At 35.2% G+C, this 25,604-nt stretch overlaps 1 protein-coding gene across 1 annotated transcript in view; it reads right to left on the bottom strand.

The window, feature by feature from the left end:
- Positions 1-25,604, bottom strand: part of CFAP44 (cilia and flagella associated protein 44) — a 123,079-nt gene that overhangs the window by 46,335 nt on the left and 51,140 nt on the right. The window contains exons 18-24 of the mRNA XM_077771886.1: positions 24,893-25,029; positions 23,343-23,613; positions 19,899-19,954; positions 19,582-19,744; positions 17,509-17,639; positions 6,361-6,557; positions 4,583-4,757 (exon numbers count right to left, since the gene is read on the bottom strand). Of these exons, the coding sequence (XP_077628012.1) occupies positions 4,583-4,757; positions 6,361-6,557; positions 17,509-17,639; positions 19,582-19,744; positions 19,899-19,954; positions 23,343-23,613; positions 24,893-25,029 (1,130 nt within the window). The remainder of the gene's footprint in view (positions 1-4,582; positions 4,758-6,360; positions 6,558-17,508; positions 17,640-19,581; positions 19,745-19,898; positions 19,955-23,342; positions 23,614-24,892; positions 25,030-25,604) is intronic.

Below are 25,604 nucleotides of genomic sequence, written 5' to 3'. Positions count from 1 at the left end.
GTAGCTACACCTATGAGCATTGCATAATGTATCGTGTTGTTGAATTGCTATGTTGTACACCTGAGTGTGTCAACCACACTGCAGTTAAAAAATAAGAGTTAAACAGAGTTAGCATATCAGACCCAGCAAATCCAGATACCTAGGTATCTATCCAAGAGAATTGAAAAGACATGTCTACACAAAAAGTACACAAATGTTAACAGTAACATTCTTCATAATTGTGAGACAGTAGAAATAATCCAAATGTGTTTCAACTGATGAACTGATAAATGTGACAGGGATTATTTATTATTCATAAAAAGGAATGAAGTATAGAGGTGCATAGGTGGCTCAGTCAGTTAAGTGTCCAACTCTTGGTTTTGGCTCAGGTCATGATCCACAATTTGAGAGTTCAAATCTCCCATCAGGCTCTGATGGAGCCTACTTGGGATTCTGTCTCCCTCTGTCTCTGTCCCTCTACCCCTCTCTCTCTCCAAATGATAAATAAATATTAACAATATCATTTTTAAAAAAGGAGTGAAATATACATGTTACAACATGAAGTCAAAAGACATACTAAGTGAAAAAGCCAGTCACAAAGACCCCAGAATCCATATTTATATAATGTCCAGAATAGACAAATCTATAAGAGACAAAAAGTAATTGCTTAGGGCTAAGAATGGGAGTTTGGGAAAATGGAGAGTAACTGCCAATGAGTAGAGCTTTTGTAGGGGGGAGGATAATGATATTAGAAAATAGTGATAATGGTTACAAAAGCCTGAATATACAAAAAAAAAAAAAAGAGCCCCACATTGAATTGGACAGGAAATGGGCAAATTGTATGATATTTTGAGGAACTTATTGATTTCTTCCAGGTGGTCCAATTTTGTGGTGCATAAAAATATTCAATCTACCAAGACCAAATCATGAAGAAACAAAATCGGAGCAGGTCAATTACTAGTAAGAAGACTGAATCAGTGATCAAAAACCTCCCAACAAACAAAAGCCCAGGACCATGTGGTTTCACTGGTGAGTTATGTCAAATATTTAAAGAATTAATACAAATTCTGCTCAAACTCTTCCAAAAATAACAAAAGAGGAGGGAACAACCAGAATTTATGAGGCCAGCATTAGCTTGATACCAAAACCAGACATGAATACTACAAAAAAATTCCAGCAATATTTTTAAAAGGAGAATACACCATGATCAAGTGAAATTTACCCTAGGAATGGTGATTTAACATTTGAAATCAGTAACTATGACCCACAATATTAGAGAATAAAATTTTAAAAGCATTGGTCACTTCAGTATGCATATAAAAATTATTTGATAAAATTCAACACCTATCCTTGATAAAAATAATAAATTAAAATTTTTTTAATGAACTAAGAACAAAAGGGAATTTCCTCAACCTGATACAGTGCTTCTAAAAAGCTGATATCACATTTCATAAAGACTGAAGTTTTCTCCTTAGATTAGGAAAAAGACAAGGATGTTTACCCTCACGATTTTTATTTAACATTGTAACGCATATCCTAGACAGTACAATGAGTCAAAAATAAAAGATATTGGAAAGGAAGAATCTGTTTTACTCACATACAATATGACCATGTTCATAAAAAAGAAAAAAGTTACTAGACCTAGTAAGGGAGCTTAGCAAGATAACTAAATTAAAGATAAATATAATAAAATCAATGGAAAGAATGTCCACGTCTAGAAAGATAGAATAGACTTACATACTCCTATTTTTCCTGGCAAGTGCAAATAAAACCCCTAAACATTATATTTAAAAGCTAAGAGGTTTCTGAAAAGTGAAAAAAAGATAGACTACAAAGAACCTTGGGACCCAAGGACATATATGATGGTAAGATCTCTAGACTTTTCTTTTTGCCTCATATATCTCAACTTGGAGTTAAAGAAAATAGCAACTAGAAACACCAAAGGGTTTAGACAATAAAAGTCCAACAAAATCTTGCTCTCTCTAGCTAAAGGATCAAGAAAAGAGAATAAGAGTAAGACTGAAAACTTTTAGATAATAAATGCTCTGAACTCTAGCCACACAGCACACATATACACAAATGTGGCCTACCTCTGCCCTGCCAGAAAATGTCAAGTGGGGAGTCTACACTTTTACCACCACCAGACTTTAACAAGGTAACACAACCCCTACAGGGATCATGTTAAAGGTGAGCCCTGGTAACCAGGACTTCATCTCATTGTGAGTATAGAGTATATCCTGCTAAAGTCAGAGAAAGCCAGCTAAAGCAATGTATAAATAAGATTCAGAATTTCATAACATAATACCCCAAATTGCCAGATTATAATAAAAAATAACTTGTCATACAAAGAATCAGGATGATCTTAACTTGAATAAGAAAAGACAACTATTGTTGCCAAACCCCAACATGATAGAGATGTTAGAATAATCTGACAAGGATTTTAAAGCAGCCATCATAAAGTGCTTCAACAAGTAATTAGAAAGATGCTTGAAAGAAATGAAAAAATAGAGTCTCAGAAAGAAATGGAAAATACAAGGAAAAACCAAATGGAAATTTTAGAACTGAAAAGTGCAGTAACAAAAATGAAACTTAATAAATGGACTCAACACCAGAATGGAGGATCCAGAGGAAAGGATCAATAAATTTGAAGATAGAACAACAGAAATTATCTAATATGAACCAAAAATAAAGACACTACAAACAAACAACAAAAATTAAAAAAAAAAAGCACACAAAACCTCAGGGATCTAACATTTGTGATATTGGCATCCAAGAAAGAAAGGAAAAAGAGAACAGGGCTTCAAAAAACTGTAAGAAATAATAGCTGAAAACTTTCCAAATTTGGTCGGAGGGGAGGGGGGTACAAGCATACAGATTCAAGATGTTTAATGAATCCCAAAAAGGATAAATTAAAAGATGTACCAAGACACATAACAGTCTAACTTCTGAAAACTAAGGACCAAAAACAAAACAAAACAAAACAAAAACCCAAACAAGAAAACCTTGAAAGCAGCAAAAGAAAAATAACACCTTATAATATAGAGGGGAAACAATTTGAATGGCAGAAGATTGATCATAAGAAACTATGGAAGCCAGCAGGAAGAAGCACAACACTTTTTGCATGTTGAAAAGAACTATTAACACAGAATTTTTTATATCTAGTAAGACTATCCTTCCAGAATGAAGGCAAAAATCAAGCTATTCACAGATGAAGAAAAACTAGGAAATTGTCACTGGAATACCAACCCCGAAAGAATGACTAAAGGAAGTTTTCTAACAGAAATGAAATGATAGAGGAGGGAACTCTGGAACATGAAGAAGGAAGAGATTAAAATGTTAATGGTGAAAATATTGACAAAAAAATTTTACATCTACTATTGTCTTCGTTATGTTTGATGTTCAAAAAATCTAGAACAGTCTGACGTAGTTCTAAAATGTGTGCCNATGGATGTGGGGGGGAGGGGGGTGATGGGCATGGAGGAGGGCACTTGTGGGGATGAGCACTGAGTGTTATGTGGAAACTAATTTGACAATAAACTATTTGTAAAAAAAAAATAATAAAATAAAGGCTTCTGCTCAGTAATGGCAAAAAAATAAATAAAAAAAGTAAAATGTGTGCCGAGAAGATATTTATACAACTATAATATAAACAAAAGAAATGGAAGGCAATAGGAGGTGTAATGAGACATAAAGTTTTCTACATTTCATTGAAGCTTGTAAAATGTCAACTGTAGACTGTGTTAATTTGTGTATACGTAATGTAATTCCTAGAGCAAATACTATAATGCTGTACCTGTGATATTCTCAAAAACACTATAATCATTTTGGAACTCTAAAATATTCAAGTAAACCACAGGAAAGCACATACAAGAAAACAGAAAAACAAAAAAACAGAGAAGAGAAAACAAAATATAAAATAGCAGATATAAGCCTGAAATATCAATACTAACATGTGTAAATACATAAGTAAATACCCGTGTAAATTATATAAGTGCAAATGGTCTAAATATACCAATTCCAGAACTGAAATTAACTGAGTAGATCAAAAAACCATAACTCTATACTGCCAGTAAAACACCAACTTCAAACATAATAAGAGTGTGAAATCCATTCAAATCCTGAATTCTTTTCCCCTAAGATCAGAAACAAGTTGTAGATGGCAGCTTTCCCTATTTCAACATTATCCTGGACATTTTAATGAATCCAACAAGAAGACAGAGGGAAATAAGAGGCAAACACATTAGATTAGAAATAAGATTGTTCTTATTAAGTGACAAGATGGTCTATACAGAAAATCCTAAGGAACCTACCAAACTACTTTTAGATGAGACATCCAAAAGTGGAAGTCATCTGCTAGAACATAAGGAAAACTAACTTGTTGGAATAGAAAAGAATTTCTTAATTCTTACAAATCCCTGAGTGTATTCACAAAATGGAATTCTTGGACCTGGAACCCTAAGGATCATAGAAGTTCCACCAATGTATCACCACTCAGAAAGATCCAGCTGATCTGCCTTCAATATCTCCATCTCTGTTTCTATTTCAAAGATATTTTGAAATTCATATTAAAATGAAAGAGGTTAGGTAAAAAAAAAATACTTACAGTTCTTCCCATTCTTTTTTTCTCTGCTGAATCTTAAGCTGGGCCCTTTCAGCTTTAAACATAAGTTTCCTTGTTTTCTCAATTTGATTTTCCACCATAATTTCACTTAGGGTTTTAGGCCGAAATTTCTTCCCTTTCTCTATAAGTGATTCTTCTGGCAAACTAATACTCCCACCTGTACAGAGAGTCAACGTTTTTGTTTTGCTTTGTTTTCATTTTTTTTGAAACATCAAAATGAAATTCTCAAATATTTTTAACCCTGCCACATTAAAAGAAACAATATAATGAATCTGTAAATCACAGTATTTGTTAAACAACTACTATGAAGTCAACCCCATAGTAAGTATTTTAGAATTCCAAAATAAAGATATCAAAGTCACAATATTTGCTCCAAAGGACCTTATTGGGAAGTTGGCAAGACAAAACACACATCAAATAATTAAAAAAAACAAGGTAAATAATGAGGGGCCACTAATGGATATACTGGGAAATTGGATAGGAATGCTTGTGAAATGATGGGGAAAGGGTGTATCAAGTGAGTCCTACTTAACATGCGATTTGAAGCGACCTATAGTGATTACAGTGGTCTGTGGCCAATTAAGAAACTAGTCAGAAACACACAATCAAACCTATGACTTAAAAATTTTTTAATTAAATATCTACTGAGGCAATTTCCTAATTCACGTTCAAGCTATGGAAAAATATACTCTAGAGATACTCTGGGGAAAAGATTAAATAATAATATGGGATGGTCATTTAGTTATAGCTCACCATTTCATTTTTCATATTTCAAATATATGGTAATATGGAAAAGCAGGAGTGTAATGTGACGTAGGTGGTCATGGAAAGACTTTATAACGAAAGTGTAATTCAATCTGGAATCTCTAAGAACTGGTAGAATTCAGAGAGGAGAGGAGTGAATCGGTCACTCCAGTCAGAGCCTGGGCATAAAAGCATCAGGCATAATTAGGGAGCAGTAAGCAAGACAATAGGCTAAAAACACCAGTAGAACAGTATGAAAATGCACTAGGAAACAGAATTTATATGAAACAGAATAGGAATGTACTGTGGAAGGATTTCAGAATTTATCCCAGAGGGAGAAAGGGGCCAGTAAAGTTTTCTCAAAGAGGATAAACAGCATTAATGTCACTACATCATGGGCACTAGTTGCAGGGCCTTTTATTTTTGACTGGGCTCTACAAGTCATTCCCAGAATTCTTGTCTTTCCCCTACTCACCTGCAGTCACCCTGAGGGCAGTTACAAGAGGCAAGTCGCAGAGAGTAAGAAGTACTCTTTTCACACCTGAATTCTCAGCTTGTCATTCTGTTTAAAGCATAAGCTCTTGGAAAATGGTTTGAAATGTTATGCTCTATCCCCACTCTCTGGGGTGGCACCCAAGAATCTGCAAAGAAACACTGTCTAGAAACTAGCAACTGGGGAAATCCTAGATTTAGGAATAGTTAGATATGGGAAGTAAGAAATTAGCAGCATCAGGTACTCTTCTTATCCACTTCAATCACATAACCAGGGTGGGTTTTCCTTAGCAGCCTGCATCAAAGACCTGGTGTGAAACATTTGCTGGAGGAACATGGCCTCTCATTCTCAGCCATACCACTTACCTCCAGCTCTCTTGATTATTATCCAAAGGAATAAAAAAAAGGGAGATAACAGATTGAGCACAAAACACCAAAAAGGGTGTGAAAGTTCTGCCCACAAAAAGAGTGTTCAGTTTTGAAATCTTAATAAGGATTAGAAGACTTTTTGTCATTTAGGCTACCTGTATCTCTCTGGCTATCCTTTCTTCCAGCTCCCTCTTTTTCAAATCTCTCCAGTTTGCTTGGTCTTCTTTCTGATTGACTTGGTCGTTTGGACTTGAAGTACTTAGAGGGCTTCACAATCCTATAGGAGGATATCTTGTGATCACTTTGTATGGCATGAACCACAATAGTATCACTTTCCAGTGAATCACGAAATCTGAAAAAATAGAACAAGTATTTGCGATAGTAGCCATTTTAATCATTTAATCATACCATTTTAATCATTCTGCATGATTAAGTAATAAAATAAGACCACAATACACTATGCTTATAAATGATGTTATATTGTGCTGATCCAAAATTTGACAATGCATTAACCAACAAGGATGTGATAGAAGCTGCATAGGACTTTGTTAAAGAGCAAGTAGAATTTTCTTTCTAATGAAAATATTAAACAACTTATTATTAAGCAGTATACAATGCCATTGCTTTGCTCAGATGTAGAAAAACAAAAATTTTTCAAGTAGACTGTAATTTAATGGTAAATGGATCCTAAAAACTGTAAGAAAACATAATCTACCTCCCCACTATCTAAGATATCTATTATCATAAATACATATATATCTCATATACATTGCCTTATTTGCTTCTATAAAAAATATTAAACTCAGGAATTCATACTACTCCCAGTTCACTTTTCCTTTATAGCCCAAAGATATTTGTTCTTTATCAAATAATGCTTAGTTCTTGTTTGGGGCACTTATTCATAATTATTCCTCAATCTTTTTTAATTTTAGAATTAACTTATGTATATAGTAATTATTCCTAGTTTATCTTTCTTAATATTTCCTAATTCAATTCTTTTAACTCTATTTCTTCTTTTAAAATGGCTTAATATTTCTAATTTTTTCCCCTCATAGCAAAGTACCTTTCTCATCACTAAAAAATGGTCTTTATCTTCCCCCCACTGGCGTTTTACTCTCTAAATTTTAGTCTTTCCATGAGACACAGATAACAGGAAGAAAAAATAGGCATGGTTTTGATCCCATCAAAATATAACATTTCTACACCGTTAGGAAAACGTGAACAAAGTTTAAGGTAAATGGCACTGTAGGATAAAGTATTTGCAATATGTATTTAAAAAATACAGAATTAGTGAATAAAATTAAGGGGAAAAACAGAACTCGAAGGAAAATGAACAAGGACTCTTACTCAGAAGATTAAATATAAATGAACTATAAACATATGAAATGTTCAGAAGACTAATTCTCAGAAGAACATTAATGTATGAAAAGAAATGTGTTTCCTTCCGTATGTTTATTGAAGACGTGAAGCTGAGGAGGATGCAGGCTGGACAGGGAAGGGAAAGCCAGGGAATTAGGGAAACAAGTATTTGAGGGCAAGAAGACTGGGGAGGAAGAGTTTCCACCTGACAAGGGGGAGAATGGCCAAACTGGGTCCTAGAGCTGAGGGTTCATATTCCCTGCCTCCACCAGCCTCTCAGGGAAACAGAAGTTCCCAAGGATAATGGTCGCATGTGCGTTCAATTCTGGGAACAGTAGCTCCTGGCCTCGCCAAAAACTGCCTGCTCCAGTGTCCAGGGCACAGAAGCCATAGAATCAAATAAATGAAAACAAGCAGGCAGTCTGGGACAATGGGCTTCACTGGTCTGAGTTAAGATTCATACTCGCCAGTGTACATTTAGAAATATAGCATGAATATTTATTAAAGCCAAACAAAGAATACTATGTCGAAGGTTCTTCCTGAGAGAATTTCTAAGGTACTTTCAACTCTTGGTAGGTAGTCATCTAGATATCATTCCAAGATTCAAATATTCATGGATTTAATATCGGGTAACAAGTGCCATGAATCACAGGGCAGAGTTTCAGAGAAGAAACTGCTGCACAGGGAGAGAGCCCTGGCGATCTGCAAGGGTCTCTCTTCCAGCCTTCGGGTAATTACTGATCACCACATGCATGTGCGGAGTCTCCCTGAGGCTGGGGAAAGAATCACCAGAAGAGAACATGCAGAAAATCCCAGATCCCACACACGTTGGAAGAGCTTGTGTTCCAACAAGCCCAATAATACATGGGACATAGGATAGAGTACTCAGTACGTTGTTTTCATAGTGAGAAAAAATTAGCTCTAAAGTCTGCCTGACCGCACCTTAAAAGCAAGCCTCAAAATCTCAGACTATTTCCAAGTAACTTAACTGAGCCCCAAAACAAAGCTCAGGAATATTTAAAAGTATAAAATCACCCAGCACCCACAATGTGAAATTCATAATGTCTGGCATCCAATCTAAATTTTTCAGGCAGGCAAAGAAGCAGAAAAATATAACACAAAATAAAAAATTTCAATTAATAGAAATAGACTCAGAAGATTGCCTTTCTTTGTTACTTTGGGGTTTTTTATTTGTTTCTTTCTTTCTATTTATCCGGCAGACAAGCACATTAAAGCAGTTATTATATTTTATATGCTCAGGATGGTAGAGGGGAAAGCATGAGTGTAGATTTTGTTTGATTTTTTTTTTTTTTTAGAGAAAGAGAGAAAGATCATGAGTGGGGGAAGGACAGAGAGAGAGAGGGGGAGACACGGAATCTGAAGCAGGCTCCAGGCTCTGAACCGTCAGCACGGAGCCCAACATGAGGCTCGAACTCACCAACCGTGAGATCATGACCTGAGCCAAAGTGGGGCACTTAACTGACTGAGCCACCCAGGGCCCCCTGTATGAGCATATTAAAGTAAACAAAATCCGGGGCGCCTGGGTGGCTTAGTCGGTTAAGCATCCGACTTTCGCTTAGGTCATGATCTCGCGGTTCGTGGGTTCGAGCCCTGCGTCGGGCTCTGTGATGACTGCCGGCTCAGAGCCTGGAGCCTGCTTCAGTCTGTGACTCCCTCTGTCTCTGACCCTCCCCTGCTCACACTGTCTCTCTCTCTCTCTCTCTCTCTCTCCTAGAAATAAATAAAACATTAAAAAAATAAACAAAATCCTTACCTATAATACTAGAAAATCAATAAATAATGATTAATAAATTTATAGAAATACATTATTTAGATGTATGGTTACAACCACTAGAAAGGATATTAAAAGTGAATTATTTTCAAGATAAGATCTATCATATTTGTGGATTGAAAGACTTAATATTTATTTTTAGATATCATGTTGAAATTGATCTATAGATTCAATGTAATTTAGTCAACATCTTAGATTTCTTTATGAAAATTGACAAGTTGATTCCATTCACTATTCAAAGGATCTGCACAATATTGAAGATGAAGAACAAATCCATAGGATTTATAGTATCAATTGTCAAGAATAATTAAAATAAGAGTTCTGAGATGGATATATTATATGGATATATAGATGGGGTATGTATATGTGTATATATATATATTTATATATTTACCTGATTTATGACAAAACTATCAATATAATCTAGTGAAGAAAGGATGGCCTTTCAACAAATGATACTAGGTCAATTGAATATCCATATAGAAACAAATGATACATGATCTCCATCCTACACCTCCCCCCAAAAACCAATATAGATAATGGCAAAACAATGATGCTTTTAGAATAAAACATATAATTATTTCATGAACTGGGAATAGTCAAAGATTCCTTAGTTACAACATAAAAGCATAAACCATAAAGGAAAATATTGATAAAATGAACTTTGTTAAAGTTAAAAACTTCTCAAAAAAAGACACTATTAAGAGAATGAAAAGGAAAACCACAGATTACAGCAAGATGTTTTACAGGCATGCACACACACAGTGTGTCATATATATACATGTGTCACAAATACATGGGTCATTCATCTACAAGACAAAAGATTCCTATCTAGGAGGTATCTCTAGATATCTAGATTGTTAGATGTAAACTCTTACAATACAATTTTAAAAATGAATAATGGCTGTAATTTAAAGAGATGACAATATCAGGTGATGGCAAGCATGAGCGTTATGGTTGAATTGTGTCTACCCAAAAAAAATACTTTGAAATCTCCCAGTCTCTCTCAGAATGTGACCTTATCTGGAAATAGGATCCTGACAGAGGTAATCAAGTTGAAATGAAATCATTAGTGGGGCGCCTGGGTGGCTTAGTCGGTTAAGCGTCCGACTTTCGCTTAGGTCATGATCTCGCAGTTCATGGGTTCGAGCCCCGCGTCGGGCTCTATGCTGACTGCCAGCTCAGAGCCTGGAGCCTGTTTCAGTCTGTGACTCCCTCTCTCTCTGACCCTCCCCTGCTCACACTGTCTCTCTCTCTCTCTCCTAGAAATAAATAAAACATTAAAAAAAAATTAAAAAAAAAAAAAAGAAATGAAATCATTAGAGTGGTCCTAATCCAACATGCTGCTGTGTTTCTAAAAAGTGGGAACTTTGACATGCAGAGATGGAAGATTATGTGGGGGGAAAATGGAGAGAAACCACCACATAAAGGCAGAAGATTTGGAATAATGCATCTATAGGAAGGAACACCAAAGTTTAATGGCAATTCACTAGAAGCTCAAAGAGGCATGGAGCAGATTCTCCTATCCAGGTCTCAGAAGAAACTAATAAATAGCATTTTTCTCGGAACCAGACAAATAACCCTAAAATTTGCATGGAACCACAAAAGACTTCAAATACCCAAAGCAATCTTGAGAAAAAACAACAAAGCTGGATGTATGCCAATCCCAGATTCCGTGATATGCTACAGAGCTATAGTATGGTACTGACACAAAAATAGACTCATACATCAATGAAACAAGATGGAGAGCCCAGAAATAAACTCATGCTTATATGGTCAGTTAATCTATAACAAAGGAGAAAAGAATACACAATGGGAAAAAACAGTCTGCTCAGCAAGCAGTGCTGGGAAAACTGGACAACTACATGTAAAAGAATGAAACTGAAACACTTTCTTACACCATACACAAAAATAAACTCAAAATGGATTAAGGACCTAAATGTGAGAGCTGAAACCATAAAACTCCTAGAAGAGAACATAGGCAGTAGTCTCTTGGACACCACCCTCAGCAACATTTATGGATATTTATCCTGAGGCAAGGGAAACAAAAGCAAAAATAAACTGTTGAGACTACAACAAAATAAAAAGCTCTTACAGCAAAGGAAACAGCAAATCATAAAGGCGACCCAGTGAATGAAAGAAGACATTTGCACATGATATAACCGATCAGAGGTTAACATTCAAAATACATAAGGAATTTATACAACTCAGCACCAAAAAACCCCCAAACAGTCCAATTCAAAAATGGACAAAGGATGGCGCACCTGGATGACTTAATTGGTAGAGCATGTGACTCTTCAACTCAGGGTGATGAGTTCAAATCTCATGCTGGGCATAGAGTTTACTTTTTTAAACAATGGGCAGAGGACCTGAATAGATAATTTTTCAAAGACAAAGAGATGGCCAACAGACACATGCTCAACATCACTAATCACCAGAGAAATACAAATCAAAACCACAATGAAATATTCCCTCACACCTGTCAGAATGACTAATATCAAAAAGAAATAACAAGTGTTGGTGAGGATGTAGAAAAAAGGGAATCTTCACACACTGTTGGTGAGAATGTAACTTGGTGCAACCACTGTGGAAAACAATATGGAGGTTCTTCAAAACATTAAAAGTAGAACTACCATTATGACCCAATAATTCCGCTACTGGCTATTTACTCAAAGAAAACAAAAACACAAATTTGAAAAGATATATGCACCCCTATGCTACAGCAGTAGTATTTATAATAGCCAAGATAAGAAAGCAACTCAAGTGTCCATTGATAGATGAATGGATAAAGATATGGTATGTATATATTAATACACACATACACACACACACACACACACACACACAATGGAATATTACTCAACCATAAAATAGAATGAGATTTTGCCACTTCCAACAACCTGGATGGACCTAGAGGATATTACGCAAAGTGAAATAAGTCAGACAAGACAAATACCATAGATTTAACTTACATGCAGAATTTAAAAAACAAAAAAAATGAACAAACAAAAACAGACTCTTAAATACAGAAAACAAACTAGAGAGGAGATGGGTGGGTGGATGGATGAAATAGACAAAGGGCAAAGGGGATTAAGAAGAGATTAATAGGAGTGCCTGGGCTGGATCAGTTGGTAAAGTGTGAAACTCTTGATCTTGGGATTGTGACTTCGAGCCCCATGCTGGGTGTAAAGATTACTTTAAAAAAAACAAAGGCAATTAACAAACTTCCAGTTACAAATAAAAAAGTCATGGAGATGAAAAGTACAGCATAGGGAATATAATCAATAATATTATGATCGTGTATGGTGACTATACTTATTTTGGTGAGTACTGAGTGATACATAGAATTGTTGGATCAATATGTTGTTCATCTGAAACTAATATAACATCAAATGCCAATTATACTTCAATATAAATAAATAAAAACATATCTCCCCTCTAAGAAAATGCACTCCAACTGAACCAACCCTTTGATTTTGGACTTCCAGCCTTCATAACCTTTGCCTCTTATTTTAAACCAATCAGTCTGCTGTACTTTGTTATGGAAGCCCTAAGAAGCTAAATACAGTGGGGATCAACGTGAATTCTCATACACTGATTGTCATGGTATAAATTGGTTGAACCATTTTTGGAAAATTGTCTGGCTTTATCTAATAAAGCCAAACATGCATATAATCTTCACCCAGCAGTTCCATTCTTGATTATATAACAAAGAAGTGTATATGTCCACCAAAAAGCATGCACAAGAATGGTCATAGCCATTCATCATAGCCAAAATATAGAAATAACTCAAATATCCATCAATAGAATGGATAAATAAATCATGGTATAAGCATTAAGACTATTGCAAAGCAATGAAAAAGAATAAATTACTGCTACCTGCAACAACATAGATGATCTTGGGCATGATGCTAAGTTAAAGAAACGAAATACAAGATTTAGTACTGCAACATTCAATTTGTATGAAGTTCACAGACCAAATTAATGTGATAAACATTCATCTCTGGAGAATAGATATTTCCTGGGAGGTGGTCACAAGGGAACTTTCTGGAATGCTATGAATGTTCTTAATCTGGGTAGTGGATGTATGTGTATATATATATCTATAAAATTTATTAAGCTGTTCAGTTAGAATTTATGCATTTTGCCGAATGTAAATTCTATCTCAAAAAGACAACAAAAAAGCAATTTTCTTTGAATAGTCCTATTGGTACATGAGAGAGATTGGATAGAAAGTTGTTGGCTCTCATTATAAATCTTTTGATTTTATTTTTGATTTTTTTAAGGTACATGCTCATTTGTTAAGTAGGTATAAAATAATTTGTCAAAAACAAAGAATAAATATGTATTTCATAATTTGGTTTGTAAAAAATCTAATTTTATTTATTAAAAAATTTTTTATTTTTTTAAATTTTCATGCCAGTAGACTTAACATACAGTGTTCTATTAGTTTCAAGTGTACAATATAGTGATTCAACACTTCCGTACATCACTCGGTGCTCATTACAAGTGCCCTCCTTGATCCCATCACCTATGTTACCCATCCCCTCACCCACCTCCCCTCTGGCAACTGCCAGTTTGTTCTCTGTAGTTGAGTCTGTTTCTTGGTTTATATCTCTCTGTTTTTCCTTTCCTTTGCTCATTTGTTTTGTTTCTTAAATTCTGTGAATGAAGTCATATGGTATTTGCCTTTCTGTGACTGATTTATTCATACTTTCTAACTCTAACCTATATTATTTCAAATGGCAAGATTTCATTCTTTCTTATGGCTGAATAATATTCCATCTTCTTTGTTCATCAGTTGATGGACACGGGCCATTTTCATAACTGGGCTATTATAAATGATGCTGTTATAAACAGAGGGGTGCATTTATCCCTGTGAATTAGCATTTAAAAAATTTTTTTGAGTTAATATTCAATAGTGCGATTACTGGATCATGGGATGGTTCTATTTTTAACTTGTTGAGGAAGCTCCATACTGTTTTTCAAGGCGGCTGCACCAGTTTGCATTCCCAATAGTGCACAATGGTTCCTTTTCCTCTGCATCCTCACCAACATTTGCTGTTTCTGATGTTTTTTAGTTTAGCTATTCTGACAGGTATGAAGGGATATCTCATCGTGGGTTTTCTTTTTACAATGAAAAATTTTAATACGCATTTTCTCAGAAATACATTTATTTATACGTATATATCTTAAATAATTCTTAGATCAATAAAAGCTTGATTACAAACTATCCAGAAATAATTAAGAGTTTCAAAACCTGGGGCACCTGGGTGGCTCAGTCGGTTAAGCATCTGACTTCAGCTCAGGTCATGATCTCAAGGTTCATGGGTTTGTGCCCTGCGTCAGGCTCTGTGCTGACAGCTCAGAGCCTAGAACCTGCTTCAGATTCTGTGTCTTCCTCTCTCTCTCTGCCCCTCCCCCACTCATGCTCGCTCGCTCTCTCTCTTTCTCAAAAATACATAAACATTTTTTTAAAAATTTAAAAAATGTTTCAAAACCTATGGAACACTGCAAAAATACTCAAGGGAATATGCTTAGCTTTAAATGTCCCTGTAGTTAAAAATATAAAGAAAGAGACTTAATATCCGTCTCACGGCATTTTTTCAATGTTTATTTATTATTTTTGAGAGAGAGAGAGAGAGAGAGGGGTATAGTGGTGTGCGAGTGGGGAAGAGGAAGAGAGAGAGGGAGACAGAATCCGAAGCAGGCCCCAGGCTCCAAGCTGTTAGCACAGAGCCCTATACGCGGCTGGAACTCACAAACTGTGAGATCATGATCTGAGCTGAAATTGGTCGCTTAACCCGATTGAGCCACACAGGCACCCCACTGAGGCATTTTCAAAAACAGACATAATATCAAAATAAAATAGGTGCTTAAAGCTAAAATTTGAGTTAATAAAATGGAAAAAAATTATAAATAGGATAAATAAGTCCAAAACCTGATTCTTAAAAAGTTCAATAAAATAAGTAAGTCCTTTAGAAGCTTGATTAATACATTCCTAATGGAATACTCAATATTTTTTTTTAGAGATTAAGTAATACGGGGCACCTGGGTGCCTCAGTCGGTTAGGCATCCAACTTTGGCTCAGGTCACCATCTTGTGGCTCCTTCTAGTCCCTCTTGGACCTCTCTGCTGTCAGTGCAATGCCTGCTTTAGATAATCTGTCTCCCTTTCTCTCTACTCCTGACCTGCTTGCCTATGCATGCACACAGACTCTCTCTCTTTCCCTCTCTCTCTTTCTCTCCTGCTCTCTCAAAAATAAACATTTAAAAGAAGAGAGAGAGGACACCTTCCTTACCTCACCTTGACCCAGTGGGGTCACTGTACATAGGCATGAAAAAGTTTTTTAAGAAAATAAAAATGAAAATAAAATAAAGATTAAATAATACAAATTTGGAAGAACAATTTGAAGACTATATGTATAATTTAAGTTGGAGAGAAATTTTTAGCCAAGATGGGAAACCCAAAATATATTAAAGGAAAGAGAGACATATTTAGCTATATATACATTAAAATATATCACCTTGAAAAACATATCAACAAAGTTTATAGGAAAATAATAGATAATAAAACATATTTTAAACACACATGATAAATAAAAAGTTAATGTCTATTACACAAAGTCATAAATTGGTGATGAAAATATCCCAATAGAAAGTTATAAGAATATTAACATGCAATTCACATCTAATTGACTATTAAACACAAAATATGTGCTAAACATCCCTAGTAGTTAAGGAAATGTAAATTAAAAAACAATTAGCTACATTATTTTACATCAGACAGTAAACTTTAAAAGTACTATTAGCCTCATGCTCTGAAGGAAAGGTTGCAAGGAACAAAGATACCAGAGANTAAAAAAAAAAAGTACTATTAGCCTCAAATATTGGTAAGCATGACAGGATAAAGTTATATACATTGCTAATGGAAATGTAAAAAGTTACAACCTTTTTGGAAAGAAATATGGCAACTGATTTTAAATTAAAAAATGCATATACACCTTTGGTCTAGTAATTCTACTCTTCAAAATCTACTCTGTAGAACTAAAAGAAAGCATTAGTATGTAACTATATGTGTGTGTGTATATGTGTGTGTGTGCATATATATGTGTGTGTGTGTGTGCATATATATACATATATATGCAGGTATATTATAGCATACTGCTTAATATTAAAAAACCAGAAGTAAATGTCCTATGATATGGGAATGTTGAATACATTTTTAAAGAGAAAATTTATTATGGAAAGTTTGAACATACATAAAAGTAGATGGTGAATATATATATATACATATATATAGTGAATTCCTACAAATTCATCAGATCATATTAAAAAGTTATCAGCTTTTTTTTCCAATTTTATGTATCTATTCCTTCACTTTTTTTCTGCTTGGAATATCAAAACATATGCCAGTATTATATCATTTTGCCCATAAATACTTCAAATAAGAATTCTTTTTAAAAAAGTACCACAATATCATTATATTTAGGAAAATTAATAGTAATTATTTAATATCTAATATCCACTTTGTGTTCAAATATTCTCTTTGATTCAAAAATGCTTTTTTTAAATTGATTTATTTGAATCAGAATCCAAATAAGATTCACACATTGGTGGATATTTTATTGGTATACTTCTTGAGTTTCTTTTATTCCATCCCTCTTATTTCTTCAGGCAATGTATTTGTTGAAGAAACTTGGTTATTCTGTAGCATTCTTTTGTTGTTGTTGTTGTTTCACGTTTTTATTTAAATTCTATTTAGTTAACCTACAGTGTAATATGTTTCAAGTCACTGTGATTTTGATTTGAATTTTGCTGATGAGTGATGTTGAGCATCCTTTCATGTGCCTGTTGGCTATCTAGATGTCTCCTTTGGAGGAATGTCTGTTCATGTTTTCTGCCCATTTCTAAATCATTTTTGGGGTATTGAGTTGAAAAATGTAATTAATAAACAATTTTCCCAGATTTAAATTTCACAGAAGGCTCAAGAAGATATCAATAGCAGTAGCAAGAGGATTCCTAGAGACTTCAAGAGTTAGAAGGTACTTCAGGGTTTTTCTTACCTGACCACTTTGATTAAGCCACTGTGAACAAATTCATTCAAATACATGTTCTCAAATCTCTTAACCTGCAGGAAATATGGATCCTACCTGTTCTGTAGCTTCGCAAGGCCAAGTCGATGTTTCTCTTTTTCCCACTCTAATTCTTTTTCCACTTGTTGAATTTTGCGAGCAGTTTTTCTGCCAATCTCAGCACGAATCTTGGAATCTAAATCAAAATCCTACAAATAAGTAGATTTATTCTTTGAAATTCATTGAAAATACATTTACCAATGCACATTATCGATCCTATTTATACACAGATACAGATTACATTTTGTACTCAATTTCATATTGTGTTATAATTTTCCTCCAAACATTAATTCTCTCTGTTCTAGAAAAAAAAAATAACATACTTTTAATTTTACTTCCACAAAATATGGAGAAAGGTTCTCAGAAATAATTAACAATACTGCAAATAAAGTTGTATATTAAAAGATTTTCCCACAGTAAAAGCAATGTATGATAACAGAATATTTGGAGAGTGTATAGAGTTTAAAAAAAAAAATACTTCCACCACTCCAAAGCAACTAGTGATATATAACCAGCTGGGCACAGGGTAGAAGTTCATGGCATTACTTCCCATGTGACCTCACCCAGGAAAGACAGCTAAGTCTTTGATGTCTTCTTGAGGTCACCAAGTTATAGCTGGATGTCAGTCACCGAAGGAGCCATTTCTCCCAGAAGATAACTTGGGGGGGAGGGGGTGTCATGTTTTTTATCTTTACTCCTGGAAAAATATTAGGGCCCTCATTCAGACTAAATTGTAAATAGTAGTTATTCTTCCCAGGGGTGTTTCTATTTTAAGTAATTATGTATGTAAAAAGGCTTAGCCATAGAATTCCCCTCAGGTGTTCTTTATTTTGAATTATTTTACCCTTATTCTGTCTGTAAATGTCCACCTATTACTTTTTTTCATTTTTAAAATATTTTATTTATTTTTGTGAGACAGAGAGAGAGAGAGAGGAGAACATGAGCAGGGGAGGTGCAGAGAGAGAAAGACACAGATTCTGAAGGAGGCTCCAGGCTCCACACTGTCAGCACAGAGCCGACACAGCGCTCAAACCCACAAACTATGAGATCATGACCTGAGCTGAAGTCAGTTGCTTAACCGACTAAGTCACCCAAGTGCCCCTGTCCAACTTATTCTTAGTAAAATAGCATAAACATCTTTTAACCATTACAATTTGGTCTTTTAAGCAATATAATGAGTTAGCCATTATGATTTCACCAGAGAATTTTTTATATGGAATGCGCTAGGTGCTTCAAGAATTAAAGATTATAGTCAGGATGATAAATTCTGGCTTTTTATTCGATTAGTTCATGACAGGGGTGCCTGGGTGGCTCAGTCGGTTAAGCATCCGACTTTGGCTCAGGTCATAATCTCACGGTTCATGCGTCGGGCTCTGTGCTGACAGCCAGCTCTGAGCCTGGAGCCTGTTTCAGATTATGTATCTCCCTCTGTCTCTGACCTTCCCCTGCTCATGCTGTCTCTCTCTCTCTCTCAGAAATAAATAAAGCATTAAAAAAAATGATTAGTTCTTGACAGCAATTGCACTTAGGAAGAAGTACACAATGGAAAAAAAAATCACTAACAGGTAGTAGGAGCTTTGTGATAAGTCAGAAAAGAAAAACATTAATACAAAATTAGCTTAAATAATTTGTTAGTTGTCCCCATAGCTATAACTATACTAAATCATCTTTCAGAAACTTTGTGGGCCAACTAGGTACTATCTTTTTGATAGATCTGTTGAATTACAGAAATGGAATCACAGAAAAACAAAACACGTGTGTACTTATACAAAGGTTAGATATCTTGACTATGTATAGGAAGGGTTGATAACCAGATTCAAACCTGTATTTATATATCTTGTTACCAAAAGAGAAAACAGAAAAGTGAGGTACCTAAATCCAGAAGTAAACTATCTTATATAAAGAGGCTCTTCTGTATTCAAACCAAGTTGTATGTCAAACTCTACAGTATTTTAGTTGCTGCCAACACACTGGCCAGATAAAGGGAGGTTTAAAGATTTACTAAGTGTTTCTACTTATCAGAAAAATTGTAGTCTTGATCCAAAAAATAGTGTATGTTAAAAATTAAAGTCAACTTTAACTTAGGCTTACTGTTCGCTTAAACTGCATATGCTTTGGTAATTCTTTATTCATTTCCATAAGATTCCAAAATTCATTCCTCAAAGCTGTAAGTTTTTCTCTCTTCCCAGCTTTTAATTCTTCCATTTCTTTCATTAACTTATCATGTTCTCTTTTTCTTCTAGCATTCTCAATACTGAAAACAGAAATTTAAAAGGATAATATGATATAGAAACAGCCTAAGAGGAAATAAGGATTCAATAATTTGGAAAATCCTTTGGCTTGGTGAACTTCTATAAAATGTTGTTTTGCAACAGCTCAGGGCTAGTATTTATCAAAAATTCCCATACCTATAGGCTTTGGGATCTTCAATATCTTCTGGAATTGGCTCTGCTTCGATTCCAAACTGTAGAAAGGGGAGAAGTGGTTAACCCTTTTAAATTACATATTTCTCTTAAAATATCTAATAGGAAGTAAACTGAGCTTTTTCCCTCTGCCAATTTCTAATAATTATAGGCTTGCAAAGTAGTTTCAGAAGAAATAATCCTGGGAAAACTGAGGGGGGGGGGTTGGGGAGGGTGGATGGCACTGGACTAAACTTCTTTGTTTCTGCTAGATTTAAAGAGATACATAGAAAAATTCTTAAAATCATATGCTTGCAAAATGTTAGGATCACCATAATTCCCCTCCAAAATGTGAATTTTGGATTACTAACATCATGTGTTATTAACAAAGAATACATGCAAAAATTCTCTAGGCCATTTATTTTAAATGCTGTTTTTTAGCATATCCTCTTTTATATGTGCTTAATTCTCCCCCAAATTCCTTATATGTGTATAGGAAGATTTTAAAATATATTTTTTAGGGGCATCAGGGTGGTTCAGTCAGTTAAGCATCCAACTTTTAATTTTGGCTGGAGTCAGGATTTCACTGTTCATGGGACTGAGCCCCACATTGGGCTCTACACTGCCAGCATGGAATTCTCTCTCTCAGTCTCTCTCTGACCCTTCCCTGCTCATGCTCTCTCTCCAAATAAAATAAACTAAACATATATTTTTAATTAAAAAATTTTTGAGTATATTTGACATGCAGTATTTTTTAAACTTTAAACATTTCACTTTATCTTATTTAGAAAAGACATACAGTGAGAAATGCACAGAATAATATAGTTCCCATCTTTGAGAAAGATGAAATCAGAAATCTGAATCTCCTTTTAGAAAGGACAGTTGTTTAAATGAAGGGAACTATGAAATAAATCACTTAAAAGTACTTTGTTTATTCAGATACTATGCTATGCTGTAAAATTTAAGGAAAAAAAGAATTATAATACAGTGAACCAAAGAGTCTTAGGTCGCTAGCTAAGTAAATTGAATTCATGCTTTGTTCTTTTTCATAACACATAGGTCTCTGTTTTACCGTCATTCATTGTAAAGAAATAAGGACTCTCTTTTGACCAAGTTGTTTTATTAAAGTACTAGTCTTTATACATATGGTATATACATCTATATATTTTTGTGTAAGATAAAGTTTAGAACTTTTTTATTTTTTAGATTTATTTGAGAGAGGGAAAGGGAGAGGGAGAGAGAGGGAGAGGGGGAGAGAGAGAGAGAGAGAGAGAGAGAGAGAGAGAGAGAACATGCACTCCTAGAACACCCAGGCACTCATAGAACTTTTTTTTTTTTTAAGATTTTATTTTTAACTCATCTCTGTATCCAAGGTTGGGCTTCAACTCACAACCCCAGGATCAAGAGTCATATGTTCTACCGACTGAGCCAGTCAGGTGCCTCAAGGTTTAGGAGTTTAGTATAAGTGAAGTGGTAAGACATGACCAATGCAAGAGACAGTGGTGGCTTATACATTGTAGTTACATACACACATTTGATAGAATATACTTGATTCTATGCTTGATACAATTGTATTTAATTCTTTTATTGCCTAGAGCCAAGCCTCTTTGTTCTCCATTAGCAGTGTGATTTCCAGGATTTGATACTGATATTCAGCCAACTATCTCCTGGCCTCAGCAGTTTACAATAAATTTGAGTTAAACAGAGTTACTGCCAACTGTGCCAAAATGCATGCCAATTGTTCTCAATTGTGGCTGCACCTCAGAATCATGGGGGCTGGGGGAAGGGGGAAGGTATTTTATAAAATACTGAAACCTGGGCCTCCCTTTCAGATATTCTGATTTAATTGCTCTTGAATGGGGCTCAGGCATCTGTGCTTTTAAGGGGTTCCCAGCCGGTTCTAAAGTAAAACTCTCAGACCTATGCAGACCTTAGATCTCTATTGATTCAGTACTTTCTGATATTGCCTTCTTTAAAGCAGATTCCACCAATGAAATAAGAAATATTGATTGAAGTCATAAATAAAAGGATGCTATCATACAAATGTAGAATGCATTTTTTCTAACCAATATAGATATCCATAGAGAGAGCTGGCACTAGGTAGAAAGACAAAGATTGTCTTGTTCATATACTTTCCCTTCCGTAATTCTTCTTCCTAAGTGGGATCTCTTTTGACAACAGTCTATCCTCCAAATTTTGCTTCTATGAATAAAAATAAAAATCTTCCCCACCTTTTTTGTATATTCTCTTGAAACTGGTTACCTGTTAAATGAGATGTCAATGTGTTCTTAGGAATTTTAACTACGGTCTTTCTAATACAATTTCTATTTTTTAGGAGCAATTCTAATTGTTTTAGTGATTTTATCCAAAAGCATCACTCTGATAATAGAAAATTCGGGTCCTATGGTAGGGCAAACAGATATAATTTGGGGATCTAAACCATCAATCTTCATTACAAAACCAATGATACATTCTACTAAGAACAGAATAATTTAACTGACTCTTTGGTCATGATCCACATTGTCATATTCTAATGCTGAAGACTAATATTTTTACAACCGTTTTCAAACAAACAAATTATGGTATACATCCCATGTATGCCCCTTCAATAAGTCAATAAGTTAAAACCAAACTACATATCTGAAATATCATACATTTTGAAAACAGAAATTTTTATCAAGAAAGTGGTTGATATAGAAAAATTGACTCAGTCTTTTTAATTTGGGGGATTCTATACCTTTAGTGTTATAAGGGAATTCAATGACTTTAATATTTAATAACAGACAACAGAAAGTCAAAACTATACTATGGATAGGAAGAATAGGCTATAAGGCAAAAGTGTCTCAGGGTTCTTAGGGTTTTTTTTTTTTTATGTTTACTTATTTTTCACACACACACACACACAGAATCTGAAGAAGGCTCCAGGCTCTGAGCTATCAGCACAGAGCCCAGTGCAGGGCTTGAACCCGTGAACCTCAAGATCATGACTTGGCTTGAAGTCAGATGCTTAACTGACTGAACCACCCAGACACCCCAAGAGCTTTCAGTTTTTAAAGAATGAGTAATTTAACAATACTATTTTATTTTATTTTTTTATTTATTTTTTTTTTACAAATAGTTTATTGTCAAATTAGTTTCCACATAACACTCAGTGCTCATCCCCATAAGTGTCCTCCTCTATGCCCATCCCCTCCCTCCCCCCCACATCCTCAGTCCTCNGATTTTATCTTCCCCGGTTCGCACTCACGTTAGAAGGCTCTCTCAGTGGATTCTGCGTCCTTTTTCTCCCAATCTCTCAGGTTTTGTAAGGTTTCCAATGGCTTCAGATCTTTTCTGTGTGATGTATGGGCGCGAGTGCAAGTACGGAGCTCCTTACTTCTCCGCCATCTTGCCCCCTCTCCTAACAATACTATTTTAAAATATTTTTTATCATTGTTATTAGTTACATACCCTGGGAGATGGCACTTTGGCTTTAACGGCTTTCGTTAGTTCAAATTCAGAAAAAATGGTGAAAACAAAGATATTACTATCTGCTCCAGTAGTCACCAAGAAACGGTCATCAAAACTAGTAGATATGCCTTTAACACATCCATAATCATTGTCGTGGAGATTGAAATGCCAGTAGTCCACCATATTTTTCACTGAAGGATTATTCGAACTTAGGATATAGACTCGAATTGCTCCATTTTGCATTCCACAAAACATGAGATCTTGGTTAATGCTATGAAACATAAATGGTTCATATGAATTAGATATATAAGTTTATACCTTTTTAAACATTTATTTATTTTTTAAGACAGAGCCAGACAGAGCGCAAGTGGGAGGGGGGCACAGAGAGAATAAGATACAGAATCTGAAGCAGGCTCCAGGCTCCAACCTGTCAGCACAGAGCCCAATACAGGGCTCGAGCTTACGGACCCGAGATCATGACCTGAGCAGAAGGCAGACGCTCAATAGAATGAGCCACTCAGGCACCCCAGATATATAATTTTAAATTAATGACACATGATTGAATTTTAATAAGAAAGATGTTATGGACTTCATTGTGCCTCTCCCCCCAATTCACATTTTCAAACCCTAACAAATTACAGAAGTCCTCACAAACTACTACAAAAAGGCAGAAGGGGGAAAAAGCCAATTTGAAATTTGGAGCTATTATATTTGATCTTCAAAAGAATGACTGGCCTATGTGCTTAATTCTCAATTATCAAAGGACTAAGTATTCAATTTGTGATTTCTCCAGGATCACTGTAACATCTGAACCTTCGTTATCTGACCACACAGAAGCATCCTCCTAAGTAGCAGAAAGTAAGTCCATGCAAACCAGTTGTGTGATAAACAGAAATTCTGACAGAATATTTGATAGAGGGACTTGAAATACCGTTTCATGATTAGTTTGATTCTATTCATTCATTCAGTTTATTTAACTAGAAAATGTTTGGAGCGCTTGGGTGGTTCAGCCAATTAAGTGTCTGACTTCAGCTCAGGTCATGATCTCACAGTTCATGGGTTCAAGACCCACATCAGACTCTGTGCTGACAGCTCAGAGCCTGGAGCATGCTTCAGATTCTGTGTCTCCCTCTCTCTCTCTCTGCTCCTACCTCCCTCTCTCAAAAATAAATAAGCATCGGGGCGCCCGGGTGGCTTAGTCGGTTGAGCGTCCGACTTTCGCTCAGGTCATGATCTCACGGTTCGTGGGTTCGAGCCCCGCGTCGGGCTCTGGGCTGACTGCCAGCTCAGAGCCTGGAGCCTGTTTCAGAGTCTGTGTCTTCCTCTCTCTCTCTGACCCTCCCCTGCTCACGCTGTCTCTCTCTCTCTCCTAGAAATAAATAAAACATTTAAAATAAATAAATAAATAAATAAGCATTAAAATTTTTTAAAGAAGAAAATATTTGAATGCCCCTCCATTCAGACAAATCTTTAAAAATGAGCAACATTCATAACGTACGACAACATAAACACAAATGGAATTTTTTTAAGCCTTCTGAAATTTTGTTCACCTGAAAGTGATAGTATGGATGGGATTATCCTCTGTATCTTCAAGAAAATGAAAATCAAAAGGTTCATCCTTCTCTTCTACATTTTTGTCATATGGGGAGAAGGCACAGTGATATAGAAAACCAGAATCATAGCCACCCTGGAAAAGAGATAAATAACATAGAATTGTAGTACTTGAATGTAAGATACATATGACCACATGAGGATTTTTTATTCCTCAAATTTTAGAACCTAAAATAGATGTTGTAATACATCCGTTTTTATAGGACTTCTATGATTATAGATAGGAAAACGTAACTCATTGTCCATTTATATGCAACTCTGTGATTATACAATAATAAAACATCTTACAATAATTTGCTTCCATTCAGAAGTCAATACAAGGAAGATATCACTTCTGACTACCTACGGAGTTCCATTTTATTTCAAGTATTATTCTGCATATGCAGTATTTAATAATACAGTTTTATAGGTCATGGTGTTCAGAGCTAGTTTTGAGTCTAGGGCATTGCTCTTCTCCCTGAGGCAACTACCAGTTCTGAAAGTGGCATCTGAGAGGCTTAGAAATTCAGCAGAGCAATATGTTGTCTCATGGGGTTAGGGAGAGGGAGACAGTTCCCAAAGTTGTCCAAGGAGAAGGAGCCACTATAAACACACCTCCCACTGGGCTTTTTATTGCAACACTAGAACACTATACCCTACAAGTATGAGTCA

The sequence above is a fragment of the Crocuta crocuta genome, unplaced genomic scaffold (genome assembly GCF_008692635.1).
Source record: "Crocuta crocuta isolate KB4526 unplaced genomic scaffold, BGI_CrCroc_1.0 scaffold56, whole genome shotgun sequence".
NCBI lineage: Eukaryota > Metazoa > Chordata > Mammalia > Carnivora > Hyaenidae > Crocuta > Crocuta crocuta.
Note: the sequence above shows the minus strand (reverse complement) of the source record. Positions and strands in the feature narration are given on the sequence as shown.